This window comes from Tilletiopsis washingtonensis (genome assembly GCF_003144115.1).
Source record: "Tilletiopsis washingtonensis strain MCA 4186 unplaced genomic scaffold FA09scaffold_29, whole genome shotgun sequence".
Lineage (NCBI taxonomy): Eukaryota > Fungi > Basidiomycota > Exobasidiomycetes > Entylomatales > Tilletiopsis > Tilletiopsis washingtonensis.
This window is the reverse complement of record NW_020312026.1, coordinates 1-10,850: the sequence shown is the minus strand read 5'-3', so window position 1 is coordinate 10,850 and position 10,850 is coordinate 1. Positions and strand designations below refer to the sequence as shown.

At 68.8% G+C, this 10,850-nt stretch overlaps 4 protein-coding genes across 4 annotated transcripts; 3 read left to right on the top strand and 1 right to left on the bottom strand.

Annotated features, from left to right (window-relative positions):
- Positions 1 to 302: 302 nt before the first annotated feature.
- Positions 303 to 1,312, top strand: FA09DRAFT_284030 (DUF125-domain-containing protein; the record flags this gene model as incomplete). The annotated part of the gene is made up of 5 exons (XM_025739859.1): positions 303 to 392; positions 442 to 519; positions 581 to 987; positions 1,038 to 1,092; positions 1,142 to 1,312. Coding segments are annotated over 5 exons (801 nt in total), but the record flags the coding sequence as incomplete, so codon positions are not given.
- A 383-nt stretch (positions 1,313 to 1,695) lies between these two features.
- On the top strand, positions 1,696 to 4,017 carry FA09DRAFT_175032 (hypothetical protein). Its single transcript, XM_025739312.1, has 2 exons — positions 1,696 to 2,441; positions 2,501 to 4,017. The coding sequence occupies exons 1-2, from the start codon at positions 1,865 to 1,867 to the stop codon at positions 3,859 to 3,861; spliced, it is 1,938 nt and encodes a 645-aa protein (XP_025594797.1). The 5' UTR covers positions 1,696 to 1,864; the 3' UTR covers positions 3,862 to 4,017.
- A 66-nt stretch (positions 4,018 to 4,083) lies between these two features.
- On the bottom strand, positions 4,084 to 4,955 carry FA09DRAFT_341880 (synaptobrevin; the record flags this gene model as incomplete). Its single annotated transcript, XM_025744502.1, has 8 exons — positions 4,084 to 4,115; positions 4,171 to 4,195; positions 4,249 to 4,259; positions 4,313 to 4,338; positions 4,392 to 4,461; positions 4,646 to 4,721; positions 4,784 to 4,875; positions 4,937 to 4,955. The coding sequence occupies 8 exons, from the start codon at positions 4,953 to 4,955 to the stop codon at positions 4,084 to 4,086; spliced, it is 351 nt and encodes a 116-aa protein (XP_025594796.1).
- Positions 4,956 to 5,921: 966 nt separating this feature from the next.
- On the top strand, positions 5,922 to 10,254 carry FA09DRAFT_344598 (chitin synthase 4; the record flags this gene model as incomplete). The annotated part of the gene is made up of 23 exons (XM_025744655.1): positions 5,922 to 6,155; positions 6,240 to 6,752; positions 6,824 to 6,986; positions 7,074 to 7,158; positions 7,206 to 7,314; positions 7,362 to 7,389; positions 7,487 to 7,617; positions 7,674 to 7,726; positions 7,781 to 7,876; positions 7,926 to 7,939; positions 7,990 to 8,104; positions 8,153 to 8,252; positions 8,321 to 8,490; positions 8,596 to 8,621; positions 8,674 to 8,736; positions 8,784 to 8,800; positions 8,848 to 8,961; positions 9,020 to 9,172; positions 9,253 to 9,347; positions 9,426 to 9,648; positions 9,741 to 9,840; positions 10,085 to 10,148; positions 10,202 to 10,254. 23 exons carry the CDS (start codon positions 5,922 to 5,924, stop codon positions 10,227 to 10,229), a joined length of 2,694 nt encoding a protein of 897 aa, XP_025594795.1. The 3' UTR covers positions 10,230 to 10,254.
- Between the last annotated feature and the right edge of the window lie 596 nt (positions 10,255 to 10,850).

The following is a 10,850-nucleotide window of genomic DNA, read 5'->3' as shown; positions in this document are numbered from 1 at the left end:
TCTTCTCACCACCCCACCATCCTCACATCCCGCATCTTCCCATGGCCTGCGACAACTGTTCCTGCGGCGCCGACGCCAAGGCCGCCTGCGCCTCGGGCGCCTCCTCGGCCCGCCTGCCGCCGCGCGCCAAGAAGTTGGCCGCCGAGCGGGCCTCGATCTGGAGCACCAGCACGGCCGCAGCCAGCGAGGAGCATGCGCCGCTCATCAACAAGAGCAGCGCGCCGGGCAGCGCCACCGGCACGCTCGGCGACGACGACGAGGCGCCCGTGACGTGCGAGGCGCGCTGCGGCGGGCGCAACCAGTGCTGCCGCGACCTCAAGGCCGAGGACCGCCATCTGCTCAACCCGGACATTGTGCGCGACATTATCATCGGCCTCAGCGACGGCCTGACGGTGCGTGGCGCGTGTGTTCAGCACGGCGCGTGGCTGACCCTTGGCGCAGGTGCCGTTTGCGCTCACGGCCGGCCTCAGCGGCATCGGCTCGAGCCGCATCGTGGTGGTCGCTGGCATGGCCGAGCTGGTGAGTCGCGCGTCTGCAGCGTCTGTGGCGCGCCCGCCTGGAGCTGATGTCGCCGCCGCAGGTGTCCGGTGCCATCTCGATGGGAGTCGGCGGCCTGCTCAGTGCGCAGGCCGAGGTGCAGCACTACCGCTTCCAGTCGCGCGCCACGTCTGAGCGTGTGCGCCGCTCGTGCTCGGGCGAGATGGAGCGCGAGGTCATCGAGATCCTCGGCCCGTACGGCGTGCCCGCCGAGCTGGCTTCTCAGGTTGCCGCGCGGCTGCAGCGTGTTGAGGCCGACGAGTGCGGCACGCCGGTCGGCGAGCTCCCCCCGCCTGCCGCCGCTGCGGTGCGCAGCGACGGCCTCACGGGCCCGAGCCGCGGCCTGACGCCGTTCATCCTGCGCCTCGGCGAGCACCTCGAGGAGGTCGAGGACGCGCGTGTGTGGCAGAGCGCGCTGGTCATCGGTGCGAGCTACTTCATTGGCGGCTTGTGAGTGCTGTGCCCTGCCTGGGTTTGTGCTGCCGCTGACGGGCCCGCAGCATCCCGCTTCTGCCGTACATCTTCATCCCCGCCGTGCACGTCGCGCTGATCTGGGTGAGTTGTGCGGATGCGTGGCCAGCACTGGCGCTGACGCGCCGCGCAGTCGATCGTGATCACGGGCGTCATCCTGCTGCTCTTCGGCGTCGCCAAGCAGCAGTTCACCGGCGGCGCCAGCGACGCCAAGGGCCTGGCCTGGGGCGCCATCTCGACGCTGCTCGTCGGCGCCTCTGCCGCCGCGGCGTCGTTTGGCATCGTGCGCGCGCTCGAGGGCTGAGGCGCATCGCCCGGTCATGTCTCCGATCCGCCTCTGCCTCCGCGTTCTCCTAGATGTCTTTTTCGCCTCATTATTGCACCTGTCACCCTTCAGACTCGCGTCCGCTGTGCTGCGATGGAGGCGCTCGACGTGCGGATGCGCCGACCTGTCGCCGTCCTCGCCCCCACGTCCTCCCGCGACGCGTGGCCGCCGCGATAGCGCAGATCTGCTGTAATCAGCTGGATCTTTGTGCCGGCGGCTGCGGGTACGGCGTGTGGGTGCGGCGTCGGCGCCGTGCGGTGCCGCGAGCGCGGGCCTACGTCGGCGGGCGGCGCGGGGAGCACGCAAGCAGAAGCGCTGGCCCGCAAGCGCGAGCGAGCGAGGAGCGGGTGTGGGTGCGAGCAGCGAGCCCGAGGCGCGTGGCAGGGCCAGAGCGCAAGGGCCCACGCAACGGGGGCGGGCACGGCACGCGCTAAGCGCCGCCGCCGCACACGGCGGCGCAACTCGACTTATCTCAGCGCGCCGGGCGCGTCAGGGTGCGCTGCTCGAGGGCGCTGCTGGGGCGCAGCATGGATGACGCCACCCCCGCGCGCCCTGAGAGGCTCTCGCAGGCGTCAGTCACAGCTTGTCCAGCTACCACCACCCCTCAACCGACACGGCCGCCAGCTGCCTCTCACACACCAGCTGCTTGCCTCTCTCGACTACACTCCGCAATGGCGTTCGTCACGCAGCGCGGCCGCGGCCGTGCGCCGCCTGCGCAGCATGCGCCGTCCGCCAGCAGCAGCAGCAGCAGCACCACGCTCGGCCAGCCGGGCACGGCGCAGCACGCCTCGCACAGCGCACGCCAATCTGCCAGCTCGTCGCTGCTCAGCGTCGGCGCCGCCGAGTCTGCGCGCCCGCAGCAGCGGCGCCGCGGCAGCCCGTCCGACGCGGGCCTGCGCGAGAGCCTCGACTGGAACGTCGTGTTCCCCGGGCGCGCAGCCGACAAGGCACGGGCATCACCACAGGCGTCTTCGTCTGCGCGCAGCGAGTGGACGCTGCTCGCAGAGGAGGCGCTGTCCGCCGACGAGATGTCTGACGTCGCCCGCCACTGTGAGTGGAGGCAACGTCTCGGTGCTTGCAGGCCCGCGCTGCTGTCGCGGGGCCTCGCGTGCGCCTGCTGCAGCGGATTCCAGCCGTCGACGGCAAATGCTGACTCTGGGATGGCAGTATCTCGGCATACATCCGGCGCGCCCAAGACGGCCAGTCCATCTGCCCTGACGCTGCCGCCGCTTCACGACGGCACGGGCCGCTTTGTGCTGTCCGACGACGAGGCGGACGACGAGGCTGAGCTGTCGCCACAGGCGCTGCTGCGCTCCGCGTCTGCTGATCGCTGGGAGGGCGCATCGCACGCCTCGTCGGCCTTGCTGTCCGACTCGTCCGTCCTGCGCTTCTCCGACGAGGCGCCGGATCTCGCCGCGAGCCTTTTGTTGCCGTCCGACTCGTCTGCGGCGTGGTCGGGCCTGACGCCCGACGATGACGGCTACGCCTCCGAGCTGCACTTTGACGGGATCTTTGCAGTGGCGCGCCGCGGTGCGAGTGACGAGGCCGTCGCGTCCTGGGCCAGTTCGTCGCGTCTCGTGCAGGAGGCCGCACCTCATCAAGGTCGCAGCGCATCGCAGCTGCCGCATCCAGAGGCAGAGCTCACCGACGAGGAGTGGACGGCCTCTGCCGGCGACCGCACGCAGATGGCGGATGACGAGGCCGCCTTTGACGCGCTCCTCGCCGAGTCGCCTGCCGCGCAGAGCGCAGGCCTTGCCACGCTGCCACATCGCAAGCGCGCGCCCAAGCGGCGCCATCGTCTGGCCGGCGGCAGCCAGAGAAGCAAGCGCAGCGCTACGGACACGACGCGCAGCGTCGGCAATGGCCCGCGCCTGGCCGCCCAGCCAGAGGCGCCTACGCCCGTCGCACCGGCCTACCAGCCTGACCGGCAGGCGGGCACGGGCACGCGGCTCATGCGTGCCGTGCTGCATCACGTTTTTGCCGCTGACGAGGACGTGCTCGATGCCGTGCTGCACGACGCAGGCCCACTGGCCGTGCCGCAGCCGGCGATCGACGAGTGCACCGCACGTCGGCGCGCTCCGCACCGCGGCTTCTCTCATGAGAGGAGCCAGCATGCCGGTGACGTCGCAGACGTAGCCGAGGAGTCCGAGACGGAGACGCAAGCCGAGTCTCCCCACGGCGGCGATCGCGCTGCTGACTTCCGGCCGCGCTCGGCGTCGCTGTCACTCGTGGCGTCGGCGGCGCTGGCGCACCAGGCACGCCTCCGCGCGCTGGAGCCGACGGCCCTCGAGACGCTCCAGGCCGCGCTGGTCGACGGCTCGCTGCGCGTGCCGGCGCCGCTGCGGCTGCTGGGCCAGCTCGCGCGGGCCTTCCACCTCGCCGTGTGGGGCTCGCTCGAGCAGAAGGACCGGCCGCAGCTGCTCGACGAGCACGACGAGCTGCCGCACCTGCAGGAGGTGCCTCGGCTGTGGAACGGCGGCCTGCACCCCGCGCTGCGCGCCCGCCGCCAGAGCCACGATTCGCGATGACCCCTTCCCGCCACCCGCTGTACTTTTATGCAATAGAGCCTCTCCGCACACTTGCCTCTGCCACTCTGCATCGCACCTGCCCGCGCCACACTCTGCTCGGAGCCAAGCAATATACATGTCGTAAAGGGAGCACAGTGCCGGAGCGGCGTCGCACGTGGCGGGCATGAGGAGGAGACGGCACCAGAGAAGGAGAGCGTCGCGGAGAGGCGTCGGCCGGGCACATCACTTGTTGCTGGTCTTGACCACGATCGGGACTGCCAGAGCGCCGCGTCAGCAGGTCGCGCATACGCCGCACCACGCCGTGCGCACTGATGATGATGCAGAGCAGGATGATCTGTGGGGAGCGCGTGAGCAAGCAGGTCCAGACCAGGCAAAGAGGCAACGCACGATGCCGACGACTGGAGAGCGGGGTCAGCTATGTGGTCTGCAAACGCGCGCACGGCCGACGTACTGATGATGATGCGCATCTTCATGTCCCTGGGCGCTGTCGTCAGCCGGAGCCGCGATGGGACAGACGCGGCGCAACTCACTTCCACCACATCTGCTTGCGCACGCGGTTGGCGCCGCGCCGGAAGCCCTGCGCCGAGACGGCGAGGTTGTCTGCGTGCGTGTGAGCACGGATAGGACGCCATCGGTGCGGACTCGGCAGCAGCGCAGCGCAGGCGTCTGCTTGTCGCCACGCCGCGCGCATCGCCTGCGACGTGCCTACGTGGCGCAGCGCATTGCCGCCTACATTGAAGTGCGCCGGCGCCGCACGCCCTCCTTGAACCCTCGTGTGACTCACCGGTCTTGCCCTGCAGGTCGTTGAGGCCCTCGCCCCGCTCCGAGACCTTCTGCAGGTTCGAGCGCATCACACCGACCTGCGTGAGGGAGGAGGCGCTCGTCAGATGCAGCTCGGCGCAGCTGCCCCGCGCGTGCGCACCGTCTCGTCGATCTGCTGCTGGATGGCGGCGGTGCGCTGGTTGCCGGCGCCGCCGGCGCCGCCCTGCGACGAGCCGGGCTGCACGTACGGGTCTGCAGGGGCGTGAGTGGGCCGCTGCGGCAGCGCGCGAGCGTCGCGTGTGCGGCGACTGACCATAGGGCTCGGAGCTCATGGTGGATGGGGTGCGGTGGGATGGTGAGGGTCGTGAGGATGGGTGCGCCACGCCGCGGCGGCGACGCCACGCGCGCCGCGCCGCGCCGCGGCGCGCTGAATGCTGTGCCTGGCCAAGGCGCGAGGGCGGGACGGGGCGCCACAGGCGGCGTACACTGGCGCCGTGCCCGCCCGCCGCCAGCGCGGCATCTCGCTCGGCGCTGCACCCTTCACTTGTGCTTCGCCGCACCGCCCGACGTCGTCCTCGCTGCCTTCTGTCAGCTGCCGCGACAGATGCACCGTTGCTGCAGCTGGACGTGCTACATTGCTGGCGGTGGGCCTGCGGCTCAGCTCACGCAGGCGCAGGGGCCCTTGCGCTGCACTGGAGAGGGCGCCTGCGGGCGGTTCGCCGCCCAAAGCCCTGCACAGGCCCTTTCTCCACCGATGCCGCAGGCGTGTGCGCAGCAGGCTGGAGCTGGCAGCCTGTCGTGAGCTGAGATGAGGCTTTCTGCTGCGCAGAGTCAGCCCCATCATGCGGCTGCCGAGGAGCGCTCGCCAGACGGCATCGGCCTGCGAGCAAACCCCGCGGCCGTGGGAGCACCTGCCGCGGCGGCGGCTCCGTGCGCTGCTAGCCCCTGTTGGCCGCCGCGCCGAGCGTGCCGCCGCCTACGGCGCTCACCTGGGCTCATCTGGCCGTCGCGGACAGCTCAGCATAGAGTTGTAGCATCAGTCTAAACATGCAGCGCAATGCGATTGCTCGGCGTCGACGGCGTGGCGAGCTGCCGGGCCGGGCGGCCGGAGCGAGCGAGCGGCACTTTGCGATGCTGTGCACGCGCTGCACAGCCCCATCTCGTCCAACACGGCGTGCGTGCCTCTGCGCGCAGGCGCCGCGTGCTCTTGATGCTGCGCGCGCTGTTGCTCTCGCGCTGCCACCTTTGCCGCTTGCCTCATCTCCACATCCTCCGCACCGCACCCCCCAGCATCTGCCATGCCGCCGCGGGCACGTCTCAACTCGGATCCGCCGGAGCAGGCGCACGCCAGCTACCCGTCGTACACCGACGGCGCCGCCGAGCAGCCGTCGTACGCCGGCCCGTACGACCACTACGCCGAGCCGAGCTATGCCGCGGCGCCGCACGACGTGTACGCCGCCGCGCCCGCCTATCCGCCGCCGGCGCCGTACGGTGCTGCCGGGCGGCGCTCGAGCGACGGGCGCGATCCGTTTGTGCACCGCGACGAGGGCGGCTACGCGGGCGCCCCCTACGGCGGCGCTTCAGGGTATGGCTACGGCGACGAGCCGCGCCGCGAGTCGGGCGAGGGCGGCGACGCCCCGCTGCTGCCGCGCACGGGCAGCTACGCATACGCGCCGGCGTCGGCGTTCGACGAGGACGGCCACCACGTGGGCCCGCAGTTTGTCGGCGGCTTTGCGCCCGACGAGGAGGACGACGAGGACGGCGGGGCGCCGCCGCGCCGCGGCCGCTTCGGCTCAGACGTCGGCGGCAGCCCGATGCCCGGCGGCTTCCTCGAGGAGGGCGCTGCGCCGGGCATCCGCTACGGCCGCATCCCGCAGCGCGTGCCGCGCCGGTACAAGACGCTCAAGCGCGTCGAGCTGTACCACGGCAATCTCGTGCTCGACTGTCCCGTGCCCGGGCGCCTGCTCGACCGCCTCAACGACCGCGAGAGCCGCGAGTTTACGCACATGCGCTACACGGCCGCGACGTGCGACCCGGACGAGTTCAAGGACGAGCGCTACACGCTGCGCCAGGTGCTCTTCGACCCGCCGCGGCGGACGGAGCTATTTATTGTCCTGACGATGTATAACGTGGGTGCTGGCGGGTGCGTGGTGTGCGCCACGAGGGCCCGCAGAGCTAATGCCTCCTGACGCGCCCGCAGGAAGACGAGGAGCTCTTTACGCGCACCATGCACGGCGTCATGACGAACATTGCGCATCTGTGCACGCGCGAGCGCTCCAAGACGTGGGGCAAGGAGGGCTGGAAGAAGGTCGTGGTGTGCATCGTCAGCGACGGGCGGATGAAGATCAACAGCCGCACTTTGAGTGAGTGCGAGGAGGGGCGAGGGCCATGCAGAGGGCGAGGGGAGACGCGAAGCGCATCACAAGACATGCCCGGCTGACACACCGCAGGTGTGCTCGCGGCGATGGGCGTATACCAGGAGGGCGTCGGCAAGAACGTCGTCAACGGCAAGCCCGTCACGGCGCACATCTACGAGTGAGTGGCGCGGCGGGGCAGGCCATGGCGGTGCTGACGCGGCGCAGGTACACCGCGCAGCTGTCCGTCGACCCGTCGCTCAAGTTCCGCGGGCGCGAGAAGGGCATCATGCCCGTGCAGATCCTCTTCTGCTTGAAGGAGCGCAACCAGAAGAAGGTGCGAGGTGCGACTGGGTGGTGATGGGCCACGCTGACGCGCCGCAGATCAACTCGCATCGCTGGTTCTTCAATGGTGAGGAGGATGTCCGAGGCGAGGCGAGGCGAGGCGAGGCGAGGCGAAGCTGCAAAACACTGCGGCTCGTGTCTACTGCCGCTGACGCACCACGCAGCGTTCGGCTCCGTGCTGCAGCCCAACGTGTGCGTGCTGCTCGACGTCGGCACGATGCCGCGCCCGAAGAGCATCTACCACCTGTGGAAGGCGTTCGACATCAATTCGAACGTGGCGGGCGCGTGCGGCGAGGTGAGCCCTCTCATCAGCGACATGTGCTGGCGAGCACCTGACTGACGGTGCTGCAGATCGTCGCGCTCAAGGGCAAGTACGGCCAGGGCATCTTCAACCCGCTCGTCGCGTGAGTGGCAGCCACGGCATGTGGCATCATGTGCTGATCGGCGGCCACTCGCAGCGCGCAGAACTTTGAGTACAAGATGTCGAACATCCTCGACAAGCCGCTCGAGAGTGTCTTTGGCTTCATCTCGGTGCTGCCGGGCGCCTTTTCCGCGTGAGTGGCAAGGCAGAAACCACTCTTGGCCGTGCTGACGTGCCCGCAGATATCGCTACATCGGTGCGCAGGCCGGCGGCGACTCTCGCGACGGCGGCTGACACCCCGCGCAGCGCTCCAGAACGACACGACCGGGCAGGGCCCGCTCGCGAGCTACTTCAAGGGCGAGACGCTGCACGGCGGCAACGCCGACGCGGACATCTTCCAGAGCAACATGTACCTCGCCGAGTGAGTGGCGCGAGGCGAGTGGCATGCACTTTCGCTCACCGCCAGCAGGGACCGCATTCTGTGCTGGGAGCTGTGCTCGAAGCGCGACTCGGCGTGGGTGCTGCACTACGTCAAGTCGGCGCAGGCGGTGACGGACGTGCCGGACCAGGTGCGCAGCAGCGGTGTGTCAGGTGTGTGAGATGTGCGGCAGCTGACCTGTTGCTCCTCCCGTCGCAGGTGCCCGAGCTCATCTCGCAGCGCCGGCGCTGGCTGAACGGCTCCTTTTTCGCGGGCATCCACTCGATTGTGCACTTTGCGTACATCTACCGCTCGTCGCACTCGTTTTGGCGCAAGTTTTTCATCCACATTGAGCTGCTGTACCAGACGATCCAGCTCCTCTTCTCGTGGTGAGTGCAGCCATATTGCCTCGATGCGGCAGAGCACAAGCTTTCCGTGCCGGACGCGAGATGGGCTGTGCTGACGGCGTGCTGACTCGTGCTGTCCTCCTGCAGGTTCGGCATGGCGAACTTCTACATTGGTGAGCGAGAGCGCAGCCGTGCGCGCCTGGTGCACGCACTGACGCGCCGCAGCCTTCTACATCCTCACGCGCGCCGTGTCCGAGCTCGTGCCGGCGCTCACCATCCCGAACATCAGTGAGTCTGCCGTCCGCGACGCCCGCACGCCTGCTGACACGCCGCAGTCCTGTCGTACATCTACGTGCGTGCGCCGCGCGCCGTGCGGCGGCCCCGCTGACCCTGCCGCAGCTCGCGTTCATCATCTTTTGCTTTCTGCTCTCGATGGGCAACCGCCCGGCGGGCAGCAAGTGGGGCTACACGCTGAGCATGGTCGTGTTTGCCGTGGTGACGCTGTACATGACGGTGAGCGCAAGCCCATAAGGCGAAACGCGACAACTGCGGCGGCTGACGTCTTTCCCAGGCGGCGGCCATCTACCTCGCCGTGCGCAGCATCATGGACGCGAGCAGCTCCGCCGACGGCGCCGAGTCGCTGCTGCGCAGCCAGATCTTTGTCAACATCGTCGTGTCGCTCGCGGCGACGTACGGCATCTGGCTGATTGCGAGCCTGCTGTTCGTGAGTGGGTCAGGGAGGGTGGGCTCCGGCTGGAGAGGGTTCGGCATCGCAGACGAGTGCTCGCTGACACTCGTGCGCAGTTTGAGCCGTGGCACATGTTCACGTCGATCATCCAGTACCTGCTCATGGCGCCGTCGTTTGTCAACGTCATCAACATCTACGCGTTCTGCAACGTGTGAGTCGGGCGTCTCGAAGGGTTCGCTGCAGAGGGCGCGCACAGCCGCGCACAGCCGCCGCTCACGCTTCTCGCTAGGCACGACGTGTCGTGGGGCACCAAGGGCTCGGACAAGGTCGAGACGGACCTCGGCGTCGTCGGCAACGCCGGCGGCAAGAACACCGTCGACGTCGCGATCCCGACGGACAGCAAGGACCTCAACTCGGCGTACGACGACGCCGTGCACGTGCTCTCGACGAAGGCGCCCGTCGAGGTGCGCACGGTCGATGCCGAGACGAAGCAGAAGGACTACTACGCGACGGTGAGTGAGAGAGGACAAGGCGGGGCAACACCGGCGGCGGCAAGGCGCCAAACAAGGCGTCACCTACGGCGGCATGCTCACGGCCCGCGCAGATCCGCACCAACGTCGTGCTCCTCTGGTCGCTCACCAACGCCGGCCTCGGCATCGGCATCCTCAACGTCGAGTCGAACCGCGTGCGCCTCACGTACATGGGTGCGTGTCAGATGGCGAGTTGCGAGGGGAGCGAACTGCGGGGACGGGGGCGTAGGGGAAGGCAAACTGCGGGGATGGGGAAGGCAACGCCGGGGAAGACGGTCAGGGGAGGGGGAAGACGACGCAGGGGAAGACCGTCAGCTGCGGGGAGGAGGAAGACGACGTCGGGGATGGGAAAGACGAACGGAGGGGGAGGACGAACTGCGGGGACGCCGCAGCCAGTGCTGACTCGACTGCGGCGCAGCGTTTCTGCTCTACAGCGTCGCCGCGCTCGCGGGCATCCGCCTCGTCGGCTGCATCACGTATCTGTGAGTGGCGAGCGGCTGCGCATGTGTCGAGCACGTGCTGACACACGCCGCAGCGTCAAGCGTCTCTTTGCCGGCGAGTAGTGGGATGGGTGGCGGGATGGAGGTGGCGCAATGGATTGCTACACGCGTGACGAGAGCGTCGGCGGCGGGAGAGAGGGAGGGGGGGAGGGGTGGCTGCTGGCAGTGCGAGGCGAGAGAGGCGACTTGACCAGATCATCCTCAGTTGCATGCGGCGCTGCGCTGGATGAGCAAGTGCGGCGAGTGCAGCACGACGCGCGATTTGAGGCGATGCGGGGTGTCGCGTGGCTTGTGCGCGCGGGGCGAGTGCGGCTGCCCAATCTGGCGCGCCGCGCGCGCCTCGTTGCCGTGCAACGCCGCAGCGCCGCCTTCCTCTTCCTCATCAGGCATCTGTCACGTGGGCAAGGCCCAGGAGGAAGGCAACAGGAGTCTGGCAGGCAGCCACGCAGGATCTGAGTAAGCTCTGGAAGCCTAGTCAAGAACCTAGACCCTTGCCGGAGAGGAGGGTGTGACAATGCAAGATCAGAACTGACTATCTACATGTGGGGGTGGGGGAGGCCCTCCTTATATACCTTAGAGGGCAGAGTTTGGGTTAGGGTTAGGGTTAGGGTTAGGGTTAGGGTTAGGGTTAGGGTTAGGGTTAGGGTTAGGGTTAGGGTTAGGGTTAGGGTTAGGGTTAGGGTT

What these genes read in the sequence shown, in the direction of transcription:
- FA09DRAFT_175032 (XM_025739312.1), top strand. Translation starts at nt 1,865, where the DNA reads ATGACGCCACCCCCGCGCGCCCTGAGAGGCTCTCGCAGGCGTCAGTCA. An exon ending in CTGCTGTCGCGGGGCCTCGC is followed by an intron (nt 2,442 to 2,500) that starts GTGCGCCTGCTG and finishes CTGGGATGGCAG; the next exon opens with TATCTCGGCATACATCCGGC.